Source organism: Canis lupus, chromosome 28, assembly GCF_003254725.2.
Source record: "Canis lupus dingo isolate Sandy chromosome 28, ASM325472v2, whole genome shotgun sequence".
NCBI classification, from domain to species: Eukaryota; Metazoa; Chordata; class Mammalia; order Carnivora; family Canidae; genus Canis; species Canis lupus.
The window spans coordinates 10,371,751-10,391,315 of NC_064270.1; the positions used below are offsets into that span (position 1 = coordinate 10,371,751).

Sequence of the window (19,565 nt, forward strand, 5' to 3'; positions counted from 1 at the left end):
TCACTTTGACTTCTAATTTAAGGTTCACTTTACCTAGTCATAAATTTAGAACCTAGTTCTCCTAAAATACAGATCTTGCTTTAATTTTAAACTTTTAATAAATATTTCAGTTTAACTTTTTTTTTTTAAGATTTATTTATTCATGAGAGATGGGGGCGGGGCAGAAATACAGGCAGAGGGAGAAGCAGGCTCCATGCAGGGACCCTGATGTGGGACTTGATCCCGGGACTCCAGGATCATGCCCTGGGCCAAAGGCAGGCACTAAACCGCTGAGCCACCTAGGGATCCCTAGTTTAACTTTTTATTTTTTTTATTTTTATTTTTTATTTATTTATGATAGTCACACAGAGAGAGAGAGAGAGAGAGAGAGAGGCAGAGACATAGGCAGAGGGAGAAGCAGGCTCCGTGCACTGGGAGCCCGACGTGGGATTGGATCCCGGGTCTCCAGGATCGCGCCCTGGGCCAAAGGCAGGCACTAAACCGCTGCACCACCCAGGGATCCCCTTAGTTTAACTTTTTAAAACATTTTAATCTGTAACTATGAATTAAAATTTTTATATTTAAGATTTTTAAAAATTCATTTGAGAGAGAGCGAGCACAAGCAGGAGGGAGAGTCAGAGAGGGAGAGGATGACTCTTCACCCAGCAAGGAGCCTGATGCAGGGCTTTATTCCAGGACTCTGGGACCATGACCTGAACTGAAGGCAAATGCTTAACCAACTGAGCCACCCACGCACCCCAAAACATTACAGATATTTATCAATCAAGATTACTTATAATTATTATTTTTAAAGATTTTATTTATTTATTCATGATAGACACAGAGGGAGAGAGAGGCAGAGACACAGGCAGAGAGAGAAGCAGGCTCCATGCAGGGAGCCCGAAGCGGAATTTGATCCTGGGACTCCAGGATTACGCCCCAGGCCAGAGGCAGGCACTAAACCGCTGAGCCACCCATGGATCCCAAGATTACTTATTATTAACAGCTTTATTGAGATATAATTTACACACCTTATAATTCACCCATTTTAAGTGATTTTTATTATATTCACAGACTTGTGTAACAATTACCAAATTAAATTTTAGAATGTATCTATCACTTCAAAAAGAAATAAGGGGGGATCCCTGGGTGGCGCAGCCATTTGGCGCCTGCCTTTGGCCCAGGACGCGGTCCTGGAGGCCCGGGATCGAGTCCCACGTCGGGCTCCCGGTGCATGGAGCCTGCTTCTCCCTCTGCCTGTGTCTCTGCCTCTCTCTCTCTCTCTCTGTGTGTGTGTGTGACTATCATGAATAAATTAAAAAAAAAAAAAAAAAAAGAAATAAGGTGTCCATTTGTAGTAGTCATTCCCATTTTCACTCCTAGCTGTAGGAAACCACTAACCTACTTTCCATAGATTTGTCTTTTCTGGATATTTAAAATAAATGGAATCTCATATAGTATTGTCTTTTCTTTCTGGCTGTTTTCACTTAGCATAGGCTTTGAAATCCATCCATACTGTAATAACATTCCATTTGTATTATGCTGAATTACTTCTTAATACAAAATAATTAAAGGATTAGTTCTCTTAAATCATTCTTATACTTAATGTTTTCTTTAAAGCACAAATAGGAAAACCTGAAAATAAGTGAATTAAGCTTCTGTCGTAAGTTAGAAAAAAAAACAACAGAATAAACCCAAAGACAAAGAAAGATAATAAAACTTAGAGTGAAAATGGATGAACCAGGGGCACCTGGGTGGCTCAGTCAGTTAAGCACCAGCCTTTGGCTTAGGTCATGATCCCAGGGTCCTGGGATTGAGCCCAGTGTCGGGCTCCCAGCTCAGAGGTAAGTGTGCTTCTCCCTCTCCTTCTGCCTTTTCCCTGACTTGTGTTCTTTCTCTCTCACTCAAATAAACAAAATCTTAAGGAAAAAAAAAGAAAATTAACCAGGAAACAAAGAAAGGATAGAGAAGATAAAAAAGTCAAAGGTGAGTTGGGGGTGGGTAGTGGGGAATAAGAAAATACTGTGACAAGATTGATCAAGGAATAAAAGACAAAAATATTGTTACAAAAATTGAAGGCTAAGGAGACAAAGTAGGAGATTTAAAAGATAAGAGATTTATAGCATTACGTATAATAGCCAAAAGGAGGAGGCAACCCAAATGTCCACAGATAAGATGAATAGATTACGAAAATATAATCTATGTATTAATGGCATATTATTTAGCCTTTAAAAGGAAGGGAATCCTGTCACATGTTGCAGCATCCATGAACCTTGAAGACATTATGCTAAGGTAGAATAAACCAGTCACAAAATGACAAATACTGTGAGATTCTACTTAAGAGGTAGGTAGAGTAGTCACATGCATAGAGACAAAAAAAATAGAATGGTGGTTGGCAGAGCTGGGATAGGGGGACTAGGGAGTAATTGTTTAATTGTGTTTCAGTTTTCCAGATGAAAAAAGTTCTGCAGATGGATGATGTAAAAACAAATATATTTAATGATATACTTAATGGCTAAAATGGTAAATTTTATATTATGTATATTTTACAAGTACAAAAAAGGATTAAAATACTACCAACACTCATGCCAATATTTTGAAATTAAAGAAAGCTATAACTTGCCAAAAGCTGACTCAAGAAGAAATACAAAGCTCGAATGGTTCTATAACTATTAAATAAGTTTAATAGTTCCAGCTCTTCTCTCAAAGAAAACACCCCAGTTGGTTTTACATGTGGGTTCATCTTTTTTTTTTTTTTTTTCTTTTTAAGATATTATTTATTTATTCATGAGAGACCCACAGAGAGAGAGGCAGAGACCTAGGCAGAGGGAGCCTGCTGCGGGACTCCATCCCTGGACCCCAGGGATCACGCACGCCCTGAGCCAAAGGGAGACACTCAAACCACTGAGCCACCCAGGTGACCCTCATGTGGGTTTATCTTAACTTTTAAGGAAGAGAGTAGAAAAACAGAATAAATCTGTTCTTTCTATGAAGTCAGATACCAAACCCAAACAGAGAGACATTATGAGAAAAAAGTTACAGGTCTGTTTTACTTATGAAAGAGATTACCCATTTAGTAAAAGAAAAAATTCTTTATTATTTTGTTTTATGCCTTTATCTTTGAATTCTTCTGATAGTGTTATTGCCACCTAATTTATTGCTTTCTTTCTTGTTTTTCTCATATCTTTGCCTCTTCAGTTTCAACATATGTGTCACTTTAAGCTCATTATAAACTGCATATTGCTGTACCCTATGTGACAACCTTTCACTCAATCCAGTCAATTAATATTTACTGGAGGTAACGTGTACCTCTTTGATATTCTTCCTGAAATTGGTTTTTGTGTTTCTTATTTAGTATGCTTGCTTTTTGTTTAATTTTTACTTTTGTAGTTGACCTTTTTTTTTGTTACTGTTCTTTATTTCTTCTGGTGATTTGGAATTCTTCATCTTTACTCATTTTAAGAAAACTTATCTTAAGTTTACATTTCCTTAACATCAAAGATGAATGACTATTACACATTGATCCCTCATCCCACATACACACTTTGTCTTTTTTTTTTTTAATATTTTATTTATTTATTCATGAGAGAGACAGAGAGAGAGGCAGAGACACGGGCAGAGGGAGAAGCAGGCTCCGTTCAGAGAGCCTGATGTGGGACTTGATCCTGGGACTCCAGGATCATGCCATGGGCCGAAGGCAGGCACTAAACCGCTGAGCCACCCAGGGATCCCCCACACTTGGTCTTAATACACTTTACTTAAGCATATCTTATTCTTACTTCTTCACCTAAGATTTCATTGTAATAATTTGGGATGTTATTCTTAAATCATTCATTTAAAAATTATATTGTGTTCACCTATTTAAAGAATCTTTTAAATTAAACCAAATCCCTGTATTAGTAAAATTTCTTGTACTTAACTATATACTGGTATGTTGCTTACCATTTTTTATATAAACAAATTTTTTAAGATTTTTTTTTTTTCTTTGAGAGAGTGAGCAGGGGCAGAGGTGAGTGGGAGAAGCACACTCTCCATTGGTCAGGGAGCCCAATGTGGGCTTGATCCCAGGACTCCGGGATTGTGACCTGAGCTGAAGGCAGATGCTTAACCATCTGAGCCACCCAGGTGCCCCTAAACAGTGTTTTCTTAGGAAGTCTTTGTTCTGAATCATTTTTTATTAGCTAAACTACTTTAAGTAACTCTTACCCCAGTGTGAATGCTGTCCTGCTTTTCAAATCAGAACATATCCAGTAATTTCTTTCTTTTACCTATGCCTTTGAAAATAGACTGGCTAAAAAAGTATGTTGTTTTCTTTTTGTTTTGTTTTACATTCAGAATTTTGTGAACATATTTCCATTGGCTTTTAGCATTTACTTTTACTGATGTAATGACTGACAGTCTAAATCCCTTTTCTCTTAAGGAAAAAGGAAAATCTTCCCTTATTTGGAGCTTTTAAACTTTTATTCTTGAAATTGAGATATTTTACCAGGAAAGTACTATGTATACATGCTTTTCCCCCTTGAGTATTCTGCACCAATATTTCTCAGAGCCCACTTTTTTTTTTTTAAAGATTTTATTTACTCATGAGAGACAGAGAGAGAGAGAGAGAGAGAGAGAGGGGCAGAGACACCGGCAGAGGGAGAAGCAGGCTCCATGCAGGGAGCCAGACGTGGGACTCGATCCCAGGACTCCAGAATCATGCCCTGGGCCGAGGGCGTCGCTAAACTGCTGAGCCACTGGGGCTGCCCTCAGAGCCCACTTGATATGAAGACTCAAGATAGTATTTAGCATTAGGGAGTTTTCTTCTTGTTCTCTACTTTCCTTTTCAAAAAATTTTTAAAATATTTATATTCTTTGCTTTTTCTTGTTCTGAAAATCCTGTTTTACTTTTTTTTTAAGATTTTATCTATTTATTCATGAGAGACAAACAGAGAGAGAGAGAGGCAGAGACATAGGCAGACGGAGAAGCAGGCTCCATGCAGGGAGCCTGATGTGAGACTGGATCCCGGGACTCCAGGATCACACCCTGGGCTGAAGGCGGCACTAAACCGCTAAGCCACCAGGGCTGCCCATCATGTTTTACATTATTGAATGTCCTGGCCACCTCATGATTTCTGGGTCTTTAGATTCACTATATATTATTAGGATATTTTTAAAGTTAGTTTTCTTTTCCTTTAAAAAAAAAAACCAAAAACAAGCTGTGGCCAGTTTTTTGCTTATTTTATTTTTATTTTTATTTTTATTTTTATTTTTATTTTTATTTTATTTTTTTCTGATAGTCACAGAGAGAGAGAGAGAGAGAGAGAGAGAGGCAGAGACACAGGCAGAGGGAGAAGCAGGCTCCATGCACCAGGAGCCCGATGTGGGATTTGATCCCAGGTCTCCAGGATCGCGCCCTGGGCCAAAAGCAGGCGCCAAACCTCTGCGCCACCCAGGGATCCCTGTGGCCAGTTTTATTAAAGAAAAATTTTGCATGATTTACTTTTCACCAGTATGTTCTGGCATGCTTCTAATGATATCAGAATTACCTGGATCAATGAAAGCCAGTGTACATACTCTGTAGTATTTACCACATGCTGTGCCCAATTCAATATTATTGCCGCTGTAGTGATGGACACCAGTTTTGGCCAACATGGCGTAGTATTCTATTTCAGATTTCCTCAAAGCCGGGCAGTTGTTTGCCAGGATGACCGATTTCGCTTTGCCGTGTCTGATCATTTTCAGGGTCTGCTTGTACCCCAGCACATACTTTCCACTTTTCATAACCAGTTGGAGCCTAGAGTTGATCAACTCCAGTGACTTTTTCGTCCTTTGCGGCCACCATCTTCCTGCCTTAGATGCAGGATGGCCCCAACCAACAGCAGCTGCCTTAAGTTAGTTTTCTAAATTAGTAATTTATTATATGTATTTTTTCTGTATAATACCTCTATTTGGTTATTTGGACAGTTTTTTCTTTTTTCCTTCTCTCCCAAGCACATATTCTCTACTTTTTTCAAAGTGGTATGGTCTTTTTAAAGTGCTGTTCTTGGGTACCTGGGTGGCTCAGTTGGTTAAGTGTCTGTCTTCAGCTCAGGTCATGATCCCAGGGTCCTGGGATCAAGTTCCACGTCGGTCTCCCTACTCAGTGGGGAGTCTGTCCTGCTACTTCTGCCACTCCATTTGTGCTCACTCTCTCACTCTTTGTCAGATAAATAATCTTTAAAAAAAATAAGGAAAAAATAAAAAAAGATATTCTTCCCTGGTCCCAGTAGAAATACTATTTATACTTTTTCTTCAAGTTCTAGTATTTTTTTTCTTCATTAATTCTGTTTCAGTTTGGGCCATTAGTTGTAATTAGATTATTGTTTCTCTTCATTGTATCAAGTCAGGTTTTTACTTTTTTCATTAGTTCATGTGCTTGGTAATTTGGAGAGTGAAAAGTGTGCCATAAATGGGCTCTTCAGAAAGCATGGGCCAAGAGCAGATGCTCAGGGAGAGAGGAAGAACTCTTGGTGAACATAGTTGTCCAGCACTGGTTGGGGAGGAGGTGGATTGCCTTAAGTAATGAGAAGAGGAGCCTGGCTTTTCTTTATTACCTGTAGAAGTCCATTCACATTTCTTTGGTTATACAGTACACTGGGAAAGCTGGGAACATCTGTAAAAAGGGGTTCTTTGCCTTATATTACCTTGGATAAAATAGAAATGATTATACAATCTAGTGCTTTTCAGTTGTTTTGGGGTTCCCTTGTAATGGAGTTCAGTGTGGTAATGGCAAGTTATATACCTGAATTTTATTTATTTATTTTTAAAAAAATTTTTTTTTTAAATTTATGATAGGCACACAGTGAGAGAGAGAGAGGCAGAGACACAGGCAGAGGGAGAAGCAGGCTCCATGCACCGGGAGCCCGACGTGGGATTCGATCCCGGGTCTCCAGGATCGCGCCCTGGGCCAAAGGCAGGCGCTAAACCGCCGCGCCACCCAGGGATCCCCTATACCTGAATTTTAAGCAAAGAACTCCAGATACTGTCAGTCCCCTCTTTACCAGGGTATTAGTTGATGATTGTTACCAGCAAGTACCTCCAAACTAGTATTATATAAAATGATACTGTTAGATATTGAACTCTTTTACACCAAGCATTAAGTTTTACAAGATACCAAGGACCTTGATGTAAAAATTGCTAGTTTTCTGTTGTGTTCCTAGTTTTCTTTGAGTGCCTTTTTGTTTCTCAAACTGCTAATCTCTATACTCTTACCTCAGAGAAAAGGTTCCCAAGACTCATGAGCCATTTTTTCATTCCATCCATAATATTTTCTTTATTTCAGAAGTACAGACTATATTGCTTATTGAAGTTGATTATGATTTGATACGATGTTGTCCTGTTAATTTTTCGTAACTTGCATTTCCTCTTTTGGTTACAAATAAAGAGGGTAGCGAGTATGATTTTGGTTGAAGAGGGAATATATGAAAATTTTTAATCTTTTGTTTTTGAGAGTTATATGATTAAATTAGAAGCTAAAAACCAGACATGTAGAGTCCTAGGATAAGAGAAAAAAAAATGTGGGAAACAGGAAAACCTGTCTAGCCTTCCTAGAGTGTTAAATCTCCTTGAGGAGATAAGACATAAATGTATGAAAAGAAAAGAAAAAAAAAGTTTAGATAGCCTATGGCAAATATTATTTTACAGAATACTTGCATTAGACAGCGCTTCACATGTGATGGAAAACAAAACATAAACAATTGACATTTATTTAAAAGATAAGAGTGATAAGTGAATTCTGAGGGTAAGAAAACTGGAAACCCAAGCTTCATGAGGGCAGGTACCATGTCTGTTCACCATTGCCTAAGTGCCTACCACTGTCCCTGATAGGTAGTAGGCTGTCAGTTAATGTATAATGAATAAAACTTATGTATTTATTGAACAGATTGAAGAGTACCTTGAAGAAGATGCAAAGGCTTGAGAAAATATTAGGAATTAGAAGTGATGACCAGCTACATCAGAATACCGATGTGAATGGATCTGTGAGAATTGAGAACAAAGTTCTGAGAAATCAGGCTTCTAATGGTAGTTCAGAGCCAAATTATAAGAAGCTTTGGTTGTTGGGCTTAAGAATTTTGGATTTGTTTTTTAAATAAAGTAGAATTTCTCTGAACAGATTGTCAAAAAGCAGTGTTTTAGGAATAGTCTGAAAACACAGTGGAGGTTGCTGTGAGGAAGAGACTGGAGACCAACTTTGAGATCATTTGTAATGTTGGACAGGAATTCTTTGGACACTAGTTATGTCCAAAAAGTATTAATATTTCCTTATGTAACATATAACATAAAGATGCTTTATAAGCCCTAGTGACTGAACATAATGACATAGCTGTCTTTTTCAGTATTTATTTAATTTTCCATGGCATTTTGTTATTGATCTCATGGCTTTTCTGTGAGATCATGTTATAAATTTTGAATACATTTATTCTTCCTTTATTTACCTTTTGTTAATGTCAAGTATAGCACATGAGCCATTTCTTGTTGCTATGCAACTACTAAATTCAATATTTAATAATAATAAAACTGAGTAGCATTAAATTCAGTTAATAGAAGCAAAATATAGCTTTATAGTTTGTAATCGGCAATATTTGTAAGGTTTAACGTATGTTACAGATAGGAGCAATATAAGAGTGACCTATTTACAGTTGCTTTTCTGATTAGAATTAATTATGATTAAAATACTAGGTTTCTTCCTGTTTGATTCCCTTTGGTCTTTCCCTTTCAGGGTTTCTTTCTTTCTTCCTTTTCCTTTTCCTTTTCCTTTTCCTTTTCCTTTTCCTTTTCCTTTTTCTTTTCTTCTTTTCTTTCTTTTTCTTAGATTTTATTTATTTATTTATTCATGAGAGACCCAGAGAGAGAGAGAGGGAGGCAGAGACACAGGCAGAGAGAGAAGCAGGCTCCATTCAGGGAGCTCGATCCTGGGTCTCTAGGATCCCACCCTGGGCTGAAGGCAACGCACTAAACCGCTGAGCCCCCCCCCCCCCCGACCTGCCCCCTTTCAGGGTTTTTTGATATCTGATTCAGTTTTTGTTAGTGTCTTTGTGTTATTGATGGAGTTTTCATTCGTTTTTCTTATTCCAAATTCTGTTATCTTTTATAATTTTCTCTCTCAAAGCTTTTATTTGCTGTTTTTTTTTTTTTTTTTTTGGTTCTGAGTATTTCTTGCTACATTTACATTTTGCCTTTTCAAGAATTTATACTTATTCTAAAATTTCAATCTTTCTTGTTATTTATTTATTTAAAGATTTTATTTATTCATGAGAGATACAGAGAGAGAGAGAGGCAGAAACACAGGCAGAGGGAGAAGCAAGCTCCATGCAGGGAGCTTGACGTGGGACTCAATCCTGGGTCTCCAGGATCACACCCCGGGCTGAAGGCGATACTAAACCGCTAAGCCACCTGGGCTGCCCGTGTTTTTTTATTTTTTTTTAAAGATCTTATTTCTAAGTAATCTTTATACCCAACATGGGCCTCAGACCTACAGCCCTGAGATCAAATCAAGGTCCACTCACTGAATTGGCCGGGTGCCCCTGCATTATTATTCTTTTTTTTTTTATTTTTTTTTATTATTATTCTTATAATGAGATAAAATACGGTTTCTAAGGACCATCTTTACTCCTTTATCTCCCAGACCCTTTTTTTTTTAATTTTTTTATTTATGATATGCACACAGTGAGAGAGAGAGGCAGAGACATAGGCAGAGGGAGAAGCAGGCTCCATGCACTGGGAGCCTGATGTGGGACTCGATCCCGGGTCTCCAGGATCGTGCCCTGGGCCAAAGGCAGGCGCTAAACCGCTGCGCCACCCAGGGATCCCTCCCAGACCCTTTATGGTGATTGTATTTGTGGTAAGGAAATGCTGTGTATGGATCTAACCTGGCTGTATTTTAAATTAGTGGTTCTCCCTCCCCTTTGAGCATAAGAGTAAAACTTTTTTTAAAATTTAAATTTTACTCAGTTAACATACAGTCCAATATTGTTTTCTGGAGTAGAATTCAGTGATTCATCACTTACATAAAACATCCAGTGCTCATCAAAGAGAGTGCCCTATCCTTAATACCTTCAACCATCTATCTCATCTCCCGCACACATCCCTCCATGAACCCTCAGTTTGTTCTCTATTATTAACGTACTATTTTTTTTTAAGATTTTATTTATTTATCCATGAGAGACACACACAGAGAGAGAGGCAGAGACACAGGCAGGGGGAGAAGCAGGCTCCATGCAGGGAGCCTGATGTGGGACTGGATCCCGGGTCTCTGGGTTATGCCCTGGGCTGAAGGCAGATGCTTAACCACTAAGCCACCCACGCGTCCCACATGAAAATTCTCTTATGTTTTATTTCCCTGCCTCCCTTCCCCCTCCTTCCCATATGTTGATTTGTTTTTTTCTTCAATTCCACATGTGAGTGAAATCATAAGGTATTTGTCTTTTTCTGACTTATTTCACTTAGTAGAATACACTCTAGCTCCATCCATGTCACTGCAAATAGCAAGATTCCATTCTTTTTGCTGGCTGAGTGATACTCCATTATGGCCTTAAAAAAAAAAATTATAAACCTGTAAGTCATAGTAGACTATTTGACAAAATACATAGTGCTCCAAAATACATAGTACATACTAGAAATTCAGTAACATTTTTGTATTTTTTTTTAAAGATTTTATTTATTTATTTTTTGACAGAGCACAAGTAGGGAGAATAGTGGAGGGAGAGGGAGAAGCAGGCTCTCCCCCGAGTAGGCAGCCTGATGAGGTGCTTGATCCCAGGACTCTGGGATCATGACCAGAGCCAAAGGCAGATACTTAACTGAGCCACCCAGGCACTCCTGTATTTTCTTAATTACAATAAAATTTTTATGCGTTTGAAAAGTACTATGTACACTGAATGCACAAGACATATTCTTTCTGAGGCTCATGCTTTAAGTACATATGGATTCATGGATCCCTTGTAACTGTTTGAGCTTCCAATGAGGTCCATAGTTTAGGAACCACTGCTTTTAATCCATTATTGCTGTGATATAAAGATAATCTAATTCCTTTCTTCTTTTCCCTCCTTTTTCTTTTCATGAACCATAGGAAAAAGCAAGATGGCCAAGATTTTTAAATTGTTTTTCATTGAGTTGTTCAGCAATGTTTGAAGTAATAGATCAGAAAATTTTTTTTAAAAAGATTTTATTATTTATTTATTCAGAGAGAGAGAGAAGCAGAGACACAGAGGGAGAAGCAGACTCCATGCAGGGAGCCCGACGTGGGACTCAATCCCTGGTCTCCAGGATCACACTCCAGGCTGCAGGCAGCGCTAAACTGCTGCGCCACCAGGGCTGCCCAGAAAAGTTTTTTTTTTAAATACTGATAGATTATAATATTTTAAATATTTAGATTTAGATATTTTTGGATTTTTTTTGTGTGTATAATTAGTGAGTTGTACCTTCATTAAAGAACCAGCAAGTAGTTAATATGGCAACGTGAAATAATTACAAAGGTCTTTTTCTTTTAAAATACTACGTTATGACCTTTTTTGTGTATGATAGAGGTGTTCTTGGTGAGGTTTTTTCTTCTTTAAAAACTTCTAGCTTGAAAAACTTATAATCTCATTTGATACTCAGAAACATGCTATTTAGATTAATGTAGAATGTGGAAAATTTGAATGATTTGACTCTCATTGGGAAAGTCGCCTTTTTAAAAATAGAGTTAGGGCATTTATGTAAGGTATTTGGGATTTTGTAAATGATATCCTATTTGTAAAATAAAATTTTTGTATTTTGTAAAATGAATTTCCATTCTTTCATTGGTTACAGGGATGTCTGTTTTGTATTGTTCTTGAAAGTGCTCTGAATTTGTTAATCATGGACAAAAATGGAAATGCTCCTTTTAGATTTGTCATGGACATTCTTTCCTCAGCATCCCTTCAGTAATAACCTGGGGGTCCTTGAGAACTGGAAAAATACACTATCGTTTTTCTAGCAACAGATTAATATTACAGTACTATAGGGAGTATTATTGTAATATGGATTTTTTTTCATCCTTTCAGGGTTTGAAAGTATTCTTGAAGGGCTGTTTGGACCTGCATTATTAAAAGATCTCAGTTTATTTAAAGGTATACAGTTTTTTTGGGGGGGGAATATTCAAATTCTTCCTAGTGACATATATATACTTTTGTGATTTAAGCCTCACATCTCCTTCTCTTTTTTTATTCAACTTTATGTGAGTTAAATCTGTATCCCTGTAAGCATCTTTTTGTTAGTTGATAATGTAAATATATATATTAATAAGATATAGTAACTAGTGAGCAGTTATTAAGAATTTTAAGACAAATAACCTGTCTACTACTTACAGGTTTTTCGTTGTTGTTAAGTATTTTTGAATTCTCATTTGTTTCTTGAAAAATTCCCTTTCATGAATGTTAATTTAGTATTCCAACTATTTTTGCAGACTGTGAACGTGAAAGCATTTCTGATTGGACTTTTGATGAAAATTGTCTATTCTGTTGCTTGAGAAGAGATAAAGTAAAGGTAACCAAAAAACTTGCATAACTTACCTAGTATGGTATTTTATAGTTTTTATTTTTTCAAAATTTGATTACTTTGTTGGAGGATTTATAGGAAAAAGAAGACATGATTCCATACTTATAAAAGATTTGATAGTAACTCAGTTTTGCTATTTAGACTGTTGGTAGTACGTTGATTAGCCTATTGAGAAATCTGTATCCCAACATACATTGCTTTATTTATGTAGTTCACCAAGCAGAATAATTAACTAGATCTCAAACTGTTGAATGTATTTTAAATATGAAATATATGATAATTCAAATGATGGGAGTCATTTGTACAAAAAGAAGAGTAATAACATGGATCTGGATCAAGGAGTTACTAATTCATGTAGATTTATGACAAACTGTGGTTTATGCTGTAGTATAAGATGTTTCTTCATAATATTTGAACATGAGTGCTCTTTATATTCAATTGTAGAAGTAGGCCGTACCTTTAGGTTTCTATTTTTATTGCTTTGTGTTACACAGAAATGGAGTTTTGGTTTACAAACATTTTAGTTGTTGGAAACATGTATTAATAATGGTTTCCTATGGTATGTTTCTTTTTATGGTACTTCTGCTTCCTGGTGTTTTCTTTTCTTTTCTTTTTTTTCTTTTTTTTTTTTTAAGGAGGCACCATGCCTAGCGTGGATCCCAATGTGGGGCTTGAACTCATGACCCTGAGATCAAGACCTGAGCTAAATTCAAGAGTTGGATGCTTAACCAGCTGAGCTACCCAGGCGCCCCTGCTCCCTGTTTTAAAGCTTTGGAAATGTTTTTAATTCCTTCCTCCCCCTTGTACACTTCTAACAGGATCATTGACCGGTCCTAGAAGTTCTTCCCTCATATGGAGTTTCATTCTTTTTTCTTTCCAGTCATTACCCTCGTGCATACTTAGCATTATTTCTAGATTATTGAAATAACATGATTAGTCTCTCTCAGTTTTCTTCATTCTTTTATTTATTTATTTAAGATTTATTTATTTACTCATGAGAGACACAGAGAGAGAGAGTCAGAGACCTAGGCAGAGGGAGAAGCCGACTCCCCATAGGGCACCTGAGGCGGGACTCAATCCTGGAACTCCAGGATCACGACGTGAGCTAGAGGGCAGACACACTCAACCTCTGAACCACCCAGGAGTCCCTTCTTCAGTCTTTTAAACACTGCTACAAGTTTAAACTCCGCCCCCCAGGGCAGACACACTCAACCTCTGAACCACCCAGGAGTCCCTTCTTCAGTCTTTTAAACACTGCTACAAGTTTAAACTCCGCCCCCCAACCTTCATCCTTCACATAGTGTGGAAACATTATCCCACACTCAGTCTCCAGTGACTTTTTAATTGTATTCCAGATTCATTAGCCTAATGTTCTGTGCCTCAGTACTCTCCACAGTTCCGTCCATTTCTCTTTGTAATGCTGCCCAACAAGTCTCCTATACAGTTTTCTTTCAGCTAAACTGGTTCAATCATTTGTAGTAAACAACATGCTTTTATTATTTAGACTACAGCATTGCATACTAATTGTTCTCTATAGCTTGAAATTCTCCTGCCCTTTCTCTTAGCTTAAGCTTCCACCCTCCTGTCAGTATCAGTCGTGTATCTCTGCTCTTATTGCTGTTTCAACCTTTCACACTGTTGTAGTATTTATAACAATTATTTGTCAATTAATAGTCTGCCTTATTTTGTTCCTGGCTTTCTGTGTTTATGTCTTGTGTTCTTGACTACATTGTCAACCTCTGAAGACTGTGAACCATGTTATATACTTCTTTGTTACCCTAGCTTTTATAACCACTGTACGTTATTCACCATTGTTGGCAAGTTGCTTTAAAATCCGAAAGCCAGTTTAAGAGCTTTTCAGTGTTCTTTGTGGCATCCTTTTCTTACTACATGAAAAAGTTGTTATTGTGATTATTCAGGATGGTCTCTTGTCATTGAATTAATGTGGAGAGTGTTTTGAAATTTAATGTGGTTTGAGAAAGACCAGAAATTAAGCAAGTATCAGTGAAGTTGAAGTTGACCATTTAAAACTGTGTGTGTGTGCACACGCATGCATGTTGTGACTGTTGAGCAAGTCATTTAATAGGCATTTTGGTGAAATAGAAGGAGCAAATATTAATTACCTTTTTTAAAGGTAAGATTGGGAGGAAAGCCCTTCTATGTTCAATAATTGAGATAGTATATTCTTGTAATATGATTGAGTTTTCTATTGTATGAATGAGGGTAAAATATTAAATGAATATTTTTAGAAGATAAAGCAAGGCATGGAACCATGTGGCATTTAACACAGCTGTTATTGTTTTAGTCCCTCAACTTCTAGTTGTTTTCCTAGTTAGAAGGAATATTTCCAATTTAGCTAGTTCTAGCAAAGCTGGTATTTTCCATTAGACACTTAACTACATAACTTTGTCATTTATTTTTTTCAGAGACAGCCATAACACCTATAGTGGAAAATAGGGAAAGAGAGAGCTTATTAGAAAATATAAATAGTCAAATATGTATCTCTAATTGTGTTAGATTTAAAGAGATTGACCTGAAACTCTTTGCAGGCACTTGGAATATCTCATCTGAGAAGGACTAGAATGTGGAAATAAATAGATCCACTGGTTTGAAGCTTGCACTTTTTATTTTTTATTTATTTATTTATTTTTTTTAATTTTTATTTATTTATGATAGTCACAGAGAGAGAGAGGCAGAGACATAGGCAGAGGGAGAAGCAGGCTCCATGCAGGGAGCCCGACGTGGGATTCGATCCCGGGTCTCCAGGATCGCGCCCTGGGCCAAAGGCAGGCGCCAAACCGCTGCGCCACCCAGGGATCCCCGAAGCTTGCACTTTTTAAACACTGGCTTTAAGATTCCAAAAAAGGAGGAAAAGGAGGAAATCTTTGTGGCGTGTGGTAATAGCTAATAGGTGGCGGCATAGAACAAGATAGTGGAATCTTGAGTTTGAGGGTGGCAAGGTGAGATATCCAGATATTTGGGAAAGCTGTTAGAAATATTGGCCTCATAATTGGGAAAGAAATGGAGGTTATGCATATTTTTTCATTTTGGATTTTCAGTGGATACTGAAACTGTTAAAATGGATAAAAGTAAATGCTTATCGATTTATCTATATTTACTTTATAAAATATATAAGTAAATCCAAAGTAAGCTCTTTGGAAAATAGAACAGGGGTTCACCTTTAAATTAGTACAACAATTGTTGACCTATCCTTCAAGATCCTATAGTGGTTAGAAAATACACTTTTTAAGGGATAGGAAATAACATTTTTTTGAGCATCTACTATGTGCCAGTTACTTTTATTTGTTCCCATTTAAATCCTCACAACAATAGTATAAAGTTGGTTAAAGGCATCCCAGTTTTGAAAATAAGAAATTGGAAGGGTCACAGAGACTGTTACAGGTAATATCACATGGCTAGAATTTGATACATGTTTTTTAATATGTACATTTTGATAACATAACTAGGAACAGGATCACAAAGTGTAGAGCAGGAATTAAAGTAGAACTTGTAATCATTCAGTTCAAAAGAGAGAATAACAGTGTAGATGGACATGAGTTTATTTGAAATAACCAACCTCAGCTGTGCCTAGGAATCTGTTAGTACCTGCCTCACGGGCTGGCTTCTTTCTTTTCTGTTTGTTTGGCACATAGTAGGCACTATATAAAATATTTACTAAATGAGTAACTTTACTAAATAAGGCTGGGAGAATTATATTAATAGCTAATTTTTGAGTGCTTACATTTGACAAGCAGATATACACAGTTGTCCATGTTTATTCACTCATGAGGCTTTTATACTTTTTTTAAGTTTCTTTTCTGAAATAATTTTAGTCTTATAAAACAATTGCAAAAACAATAGAAAGAGTTCCTGTATACCCTTTATGCCGACTCTCCAAATGTTAACATCTTATGTAACCATAGTACAATTCTAAAAATCAGGAAATCGATGTTGGAGCTTATATTATTTAACCTGTAAACTTTTCACAGTTAGCTAGTAATCTCAGTAATGTTATGTTTCTGGTCCACGATCCAGTCAAGGATCACACTTTGTATTTAGTTGTTACGTATTCTTAGTCTAGAACAGTATTTTTTGCTTTGCCTTTCATAAATTTTGAAGAATACTGACAAATTGATTTGTAGAATGTTCCCTCGATTTAGATTCGTCTGATGATTTCCTCATGATTGAATTTAGGTTATGCATTTTTGGCAAGAATTCCAGAGTGGTATATCATCGTTAGTGCACCCTATCAGGAAGCATATAATGAAGTTTACTTTCATCAGTCAGTTAAGGTGACCAGTTTTCTCTATTGTAAGGTTTCTTTTTTTTTCCATTTAATACTTAATATACCTTGTGGAGAGGTGCTTTGAGATTTTGTAAATATCTTTCTCATCATACTAGTTTCTCATCATATTACTAATTTTAGCATGCGTTGATGAATGTTGCTTGAAAAATTACTACCTAGTTTTTACCGAATGTTGATTTTCTATTATTTCTTCTGCGTCTATTAGTTGGAATTCTACTCTAAGGAAGAGTTTTCCCTCCTTTTTTGTATGTATGTATTTATTTGTTTATCAATATGGAATCATGGATTCTTATTCTATGGATCATAATTCATTACAATCATTTTTTTTATTTTGTGGTTCAAATTGTCCTAGATTTGGCCATTGAGAGCTCTTTCAAGTTGGTTCCTCATCTTTTTTTTTTTTTTTAAATCGGACCCTCCGATTTTATTTTATTTTTTAACTTTTATTTATTTATGATAGTCATACAGAGAGAGAGAGAGAGAGGCAGAAACATAGGCAGAGGGAGAAGCAGGCTCCATGCACCGGGAGCCCGACGTGGGATTCGATCCCGGGTCTCCAGGATCGCGCCCTGGGCCAAAGGCAGGCGCTAAACCGCTGCGCCCCCCAGGGATCCCGTCATCTTTTTTGATATGTTTTGTTTCTTTCTTCTTTTTTGGATAGCACTTTTATTTTTGGCACCAAAAAATATCCTAGACTTATCTTTGCTTTCTCTGTCTCAACTCTGGATCTCTCCAAGGAACCTTAGTTTCTTTTCTTTTCTTTCTTTTCTTTTTTTTTTTTTTAAGATTTTATTTATTCATTCATGAGAGACAGAGAGAGAGAGAGAGAGAGAGAGAGAGAGAGGCAGAGACACAGGCAGAGGGAGAAGCAGGCTCCATACAGGGAGCCCAACGTCTCCAGGACTTGATCCTGGAGACTTGATCCCAGGTCTCCAGGATCACACCCTGGGCTGAAGGCGGCGCTAAACTGCTGAGCCACCCGGGCTGCCCAGTTTCTTTTATTTTAGAGAATTGTATAAGAAAGCAAGGTATAGGCACTGGGTGTCTTCATTGGTATTAGAGTATTGTTACCTCGGGTCTTCTCAGTTGTCTGAGTGAGGAAATGTTTACTTAAATATATGTACATATGCATCTATATTCTTTTCTATATCTACTAAAAACCATTTTGTGAGGCTTTTATTAATTGTGTTGATAGTATGAAGAGTTGATCCAGTATTAGTGAAAGGGTGTTGGAGAGATAGGAAGAATAAAAAATTGCTTTCAGTATTTATTGTTCCTAAAAATGGGCTACTTCTAAGTAATAAATAAATCTATCATATGTCAGTGCTTGTCTGGCTGAGATAGAATGAGATAACTCTTGTAGAATAGAGAACATAGATATTTTACTCACTAGGGATGATGGGAGATACGATGTTACACCAAAATATAAAATAATTGTGCTAGTAGAAAGTTTGTTATAAGACTCTTAGTAATTTAGTATTTGACTAGCATTTTAGGGCAGTGTTTTAAGAACATAGGACTTGAGCTGAATCTTTGAAGAATACATAAGCAGAGATGAGAGGGGTATATCCTAGGTGGAACAGAACTTTTATTTTTGGATATAACCAGAGATAAGATTGGGACCAGATCATATAGATATCCTTAATTTATTAAATGTCTGGATCTTTGGTAGACCAGAGAGTGTATCAAAGAAGTAAAACACTGATTTCTCCTTATGGGTTGTTTGTGAGACCACAGGTGGCTAAGGGATCAAATTAGAGTTAAATTATCCATCAGACGTGCTCAGAACGAGAGCTCTGATGTAGGTAGGAAATGTTGATAGTAAAATCCCCTCCTTCATTCTAGTATATAATATTTGAAGAGATAGTGGATGATACAAGAAAATTTAAGTACTATAGCACTTAAGAGGGGGAGTGGATGATGCTTAATCAAGGAGATAGAACTCATCCTGAACCTTAAAAAGGCTCTATGTTTTAGAGTGATTGATTTGGTAGTCATTTTTAAGTTATAATGCAGAGGAATTTATAGTGATAAAATTATAGAAAGCTCTTGTAATAATCCAGAAAATGAGCCTGAATTAGGGTCGTTGCTGCGGAGATATATAAGGAAGGTATGTATGTAAGGGATCTAGAATAAAGGAAGTGTCGAAAATAGTGATTACATGAGTATATGAATAAGGAAAAGGGAAATGATACTGACGTTAAGTTTTCCAAGCTAGGATGACTTAGCATGGCAAATTCATAGAAGTCGAGAAATGAGAAGAAGAAAGGTATGGTGGCCAGTTTTTATAGTGATGATAATGAGATTATTTAGATGAAAGTAGTTTGTAGTGAAAGTAAACATTTAATTTTAAGTGTCCAATAGATTTGTGGAAGTGTGGTTGAAATAAGATAGCTGAATACATATTTGTAGGGTTTCTAAATACAGTTAGTGATTGGAATACTTGAGCAGATGAATCTTTTGGTAAGGGATAAAGTGCAAAATAATAAGAGCTGAAGACCTTCATTTAGGAAGTAAAAAGAAGAATCAGGTTGAAAGGAAGATAGAATCGTAGAATAAGTGAGTTGCCCATCTTAGATCAGATATCTCCCTGGCCCTATACTGTGTGATGAATATGTAGATGAGTTGTATTTGTTGTACAACATGGACTCCTATGCTGTTTCCCCAGATAGGCCCTAAATGGATTGACAGGTACTCCCGAACATACTATAGGGGGCTTTGAGAAAATGGCTTCTCAAGAATA

General features: G+C 36.8%; 2 protein-coding genes across 17 annotated transcripts in view; one reads left to right on the forward strand and one right to left on the reverse strand.

Annotated features, from left to right (window-relative positions):
• The window catches only part of LCOR (ligand dependent nuclear receptor corepressor), a 153,203-nt gene that overhangs the window by 61,996 nt on the left and 71,642 nt on the right, over positions 1-19,565 (forward strand). For 11 of the 16 annotated variants that reach the window (XM_049103504.1, XM_049103505.1, XM_025466758.3 and 8 more), the window contains 2 exons: positions 12,024-12,089; positions 12,425-12,504. The exons of 2 other annotated variants lie outside the window; for them this stretch is intronic. In XM_049103504.1, coding sequence (XP_048959461.1) covers positions 12,024-12,089; positions 12,425-12,504 — 146 coding nt within the window. The remainder of the gene's footprint in view (positions 1-12,023; positions 12,090-12,424; positions 12,505-19,565) is intronic. 3 more of the 16 variants (XM_035707670.2, XM_025466770.3, XM_035707668.2) reach the window with 1 other exon arrangement.
• Positions 5,421-7,239, reverse strand: LOC112672617 (60S ribosomal protein L30-like). The gene is made up of 2 exons (XM_049103417.1): positions 7,213-7,239; positions 5,421-5,847 (listed from the first exon to the last, which is right to left on the reverse strand). The coding sequence occupies exons 1-2, from the start codon at positions 7,237-7,239 to the stop codon at positions 5,458-5,460; spliced, it is 417 nt and encodes a 138-aa protein (XP_048959374.1). The 3' UTR covers positions 5,421-5,457.

Coding starts and splice junctions, on each gene's coding strand:
- LOC112672617 (XM_049103417.1), bottom strand. CDS start 7,239: ATGAGTCTTGGGAACCTTTTCTCTGAG. Junction 5,848..7,212: donor TTGGGAACCTTTTCTCTGAG/GTAAGAGTATAG, acceptor AACTAACTTAAG/GCAGCTGCTGTTGGTTGGGG.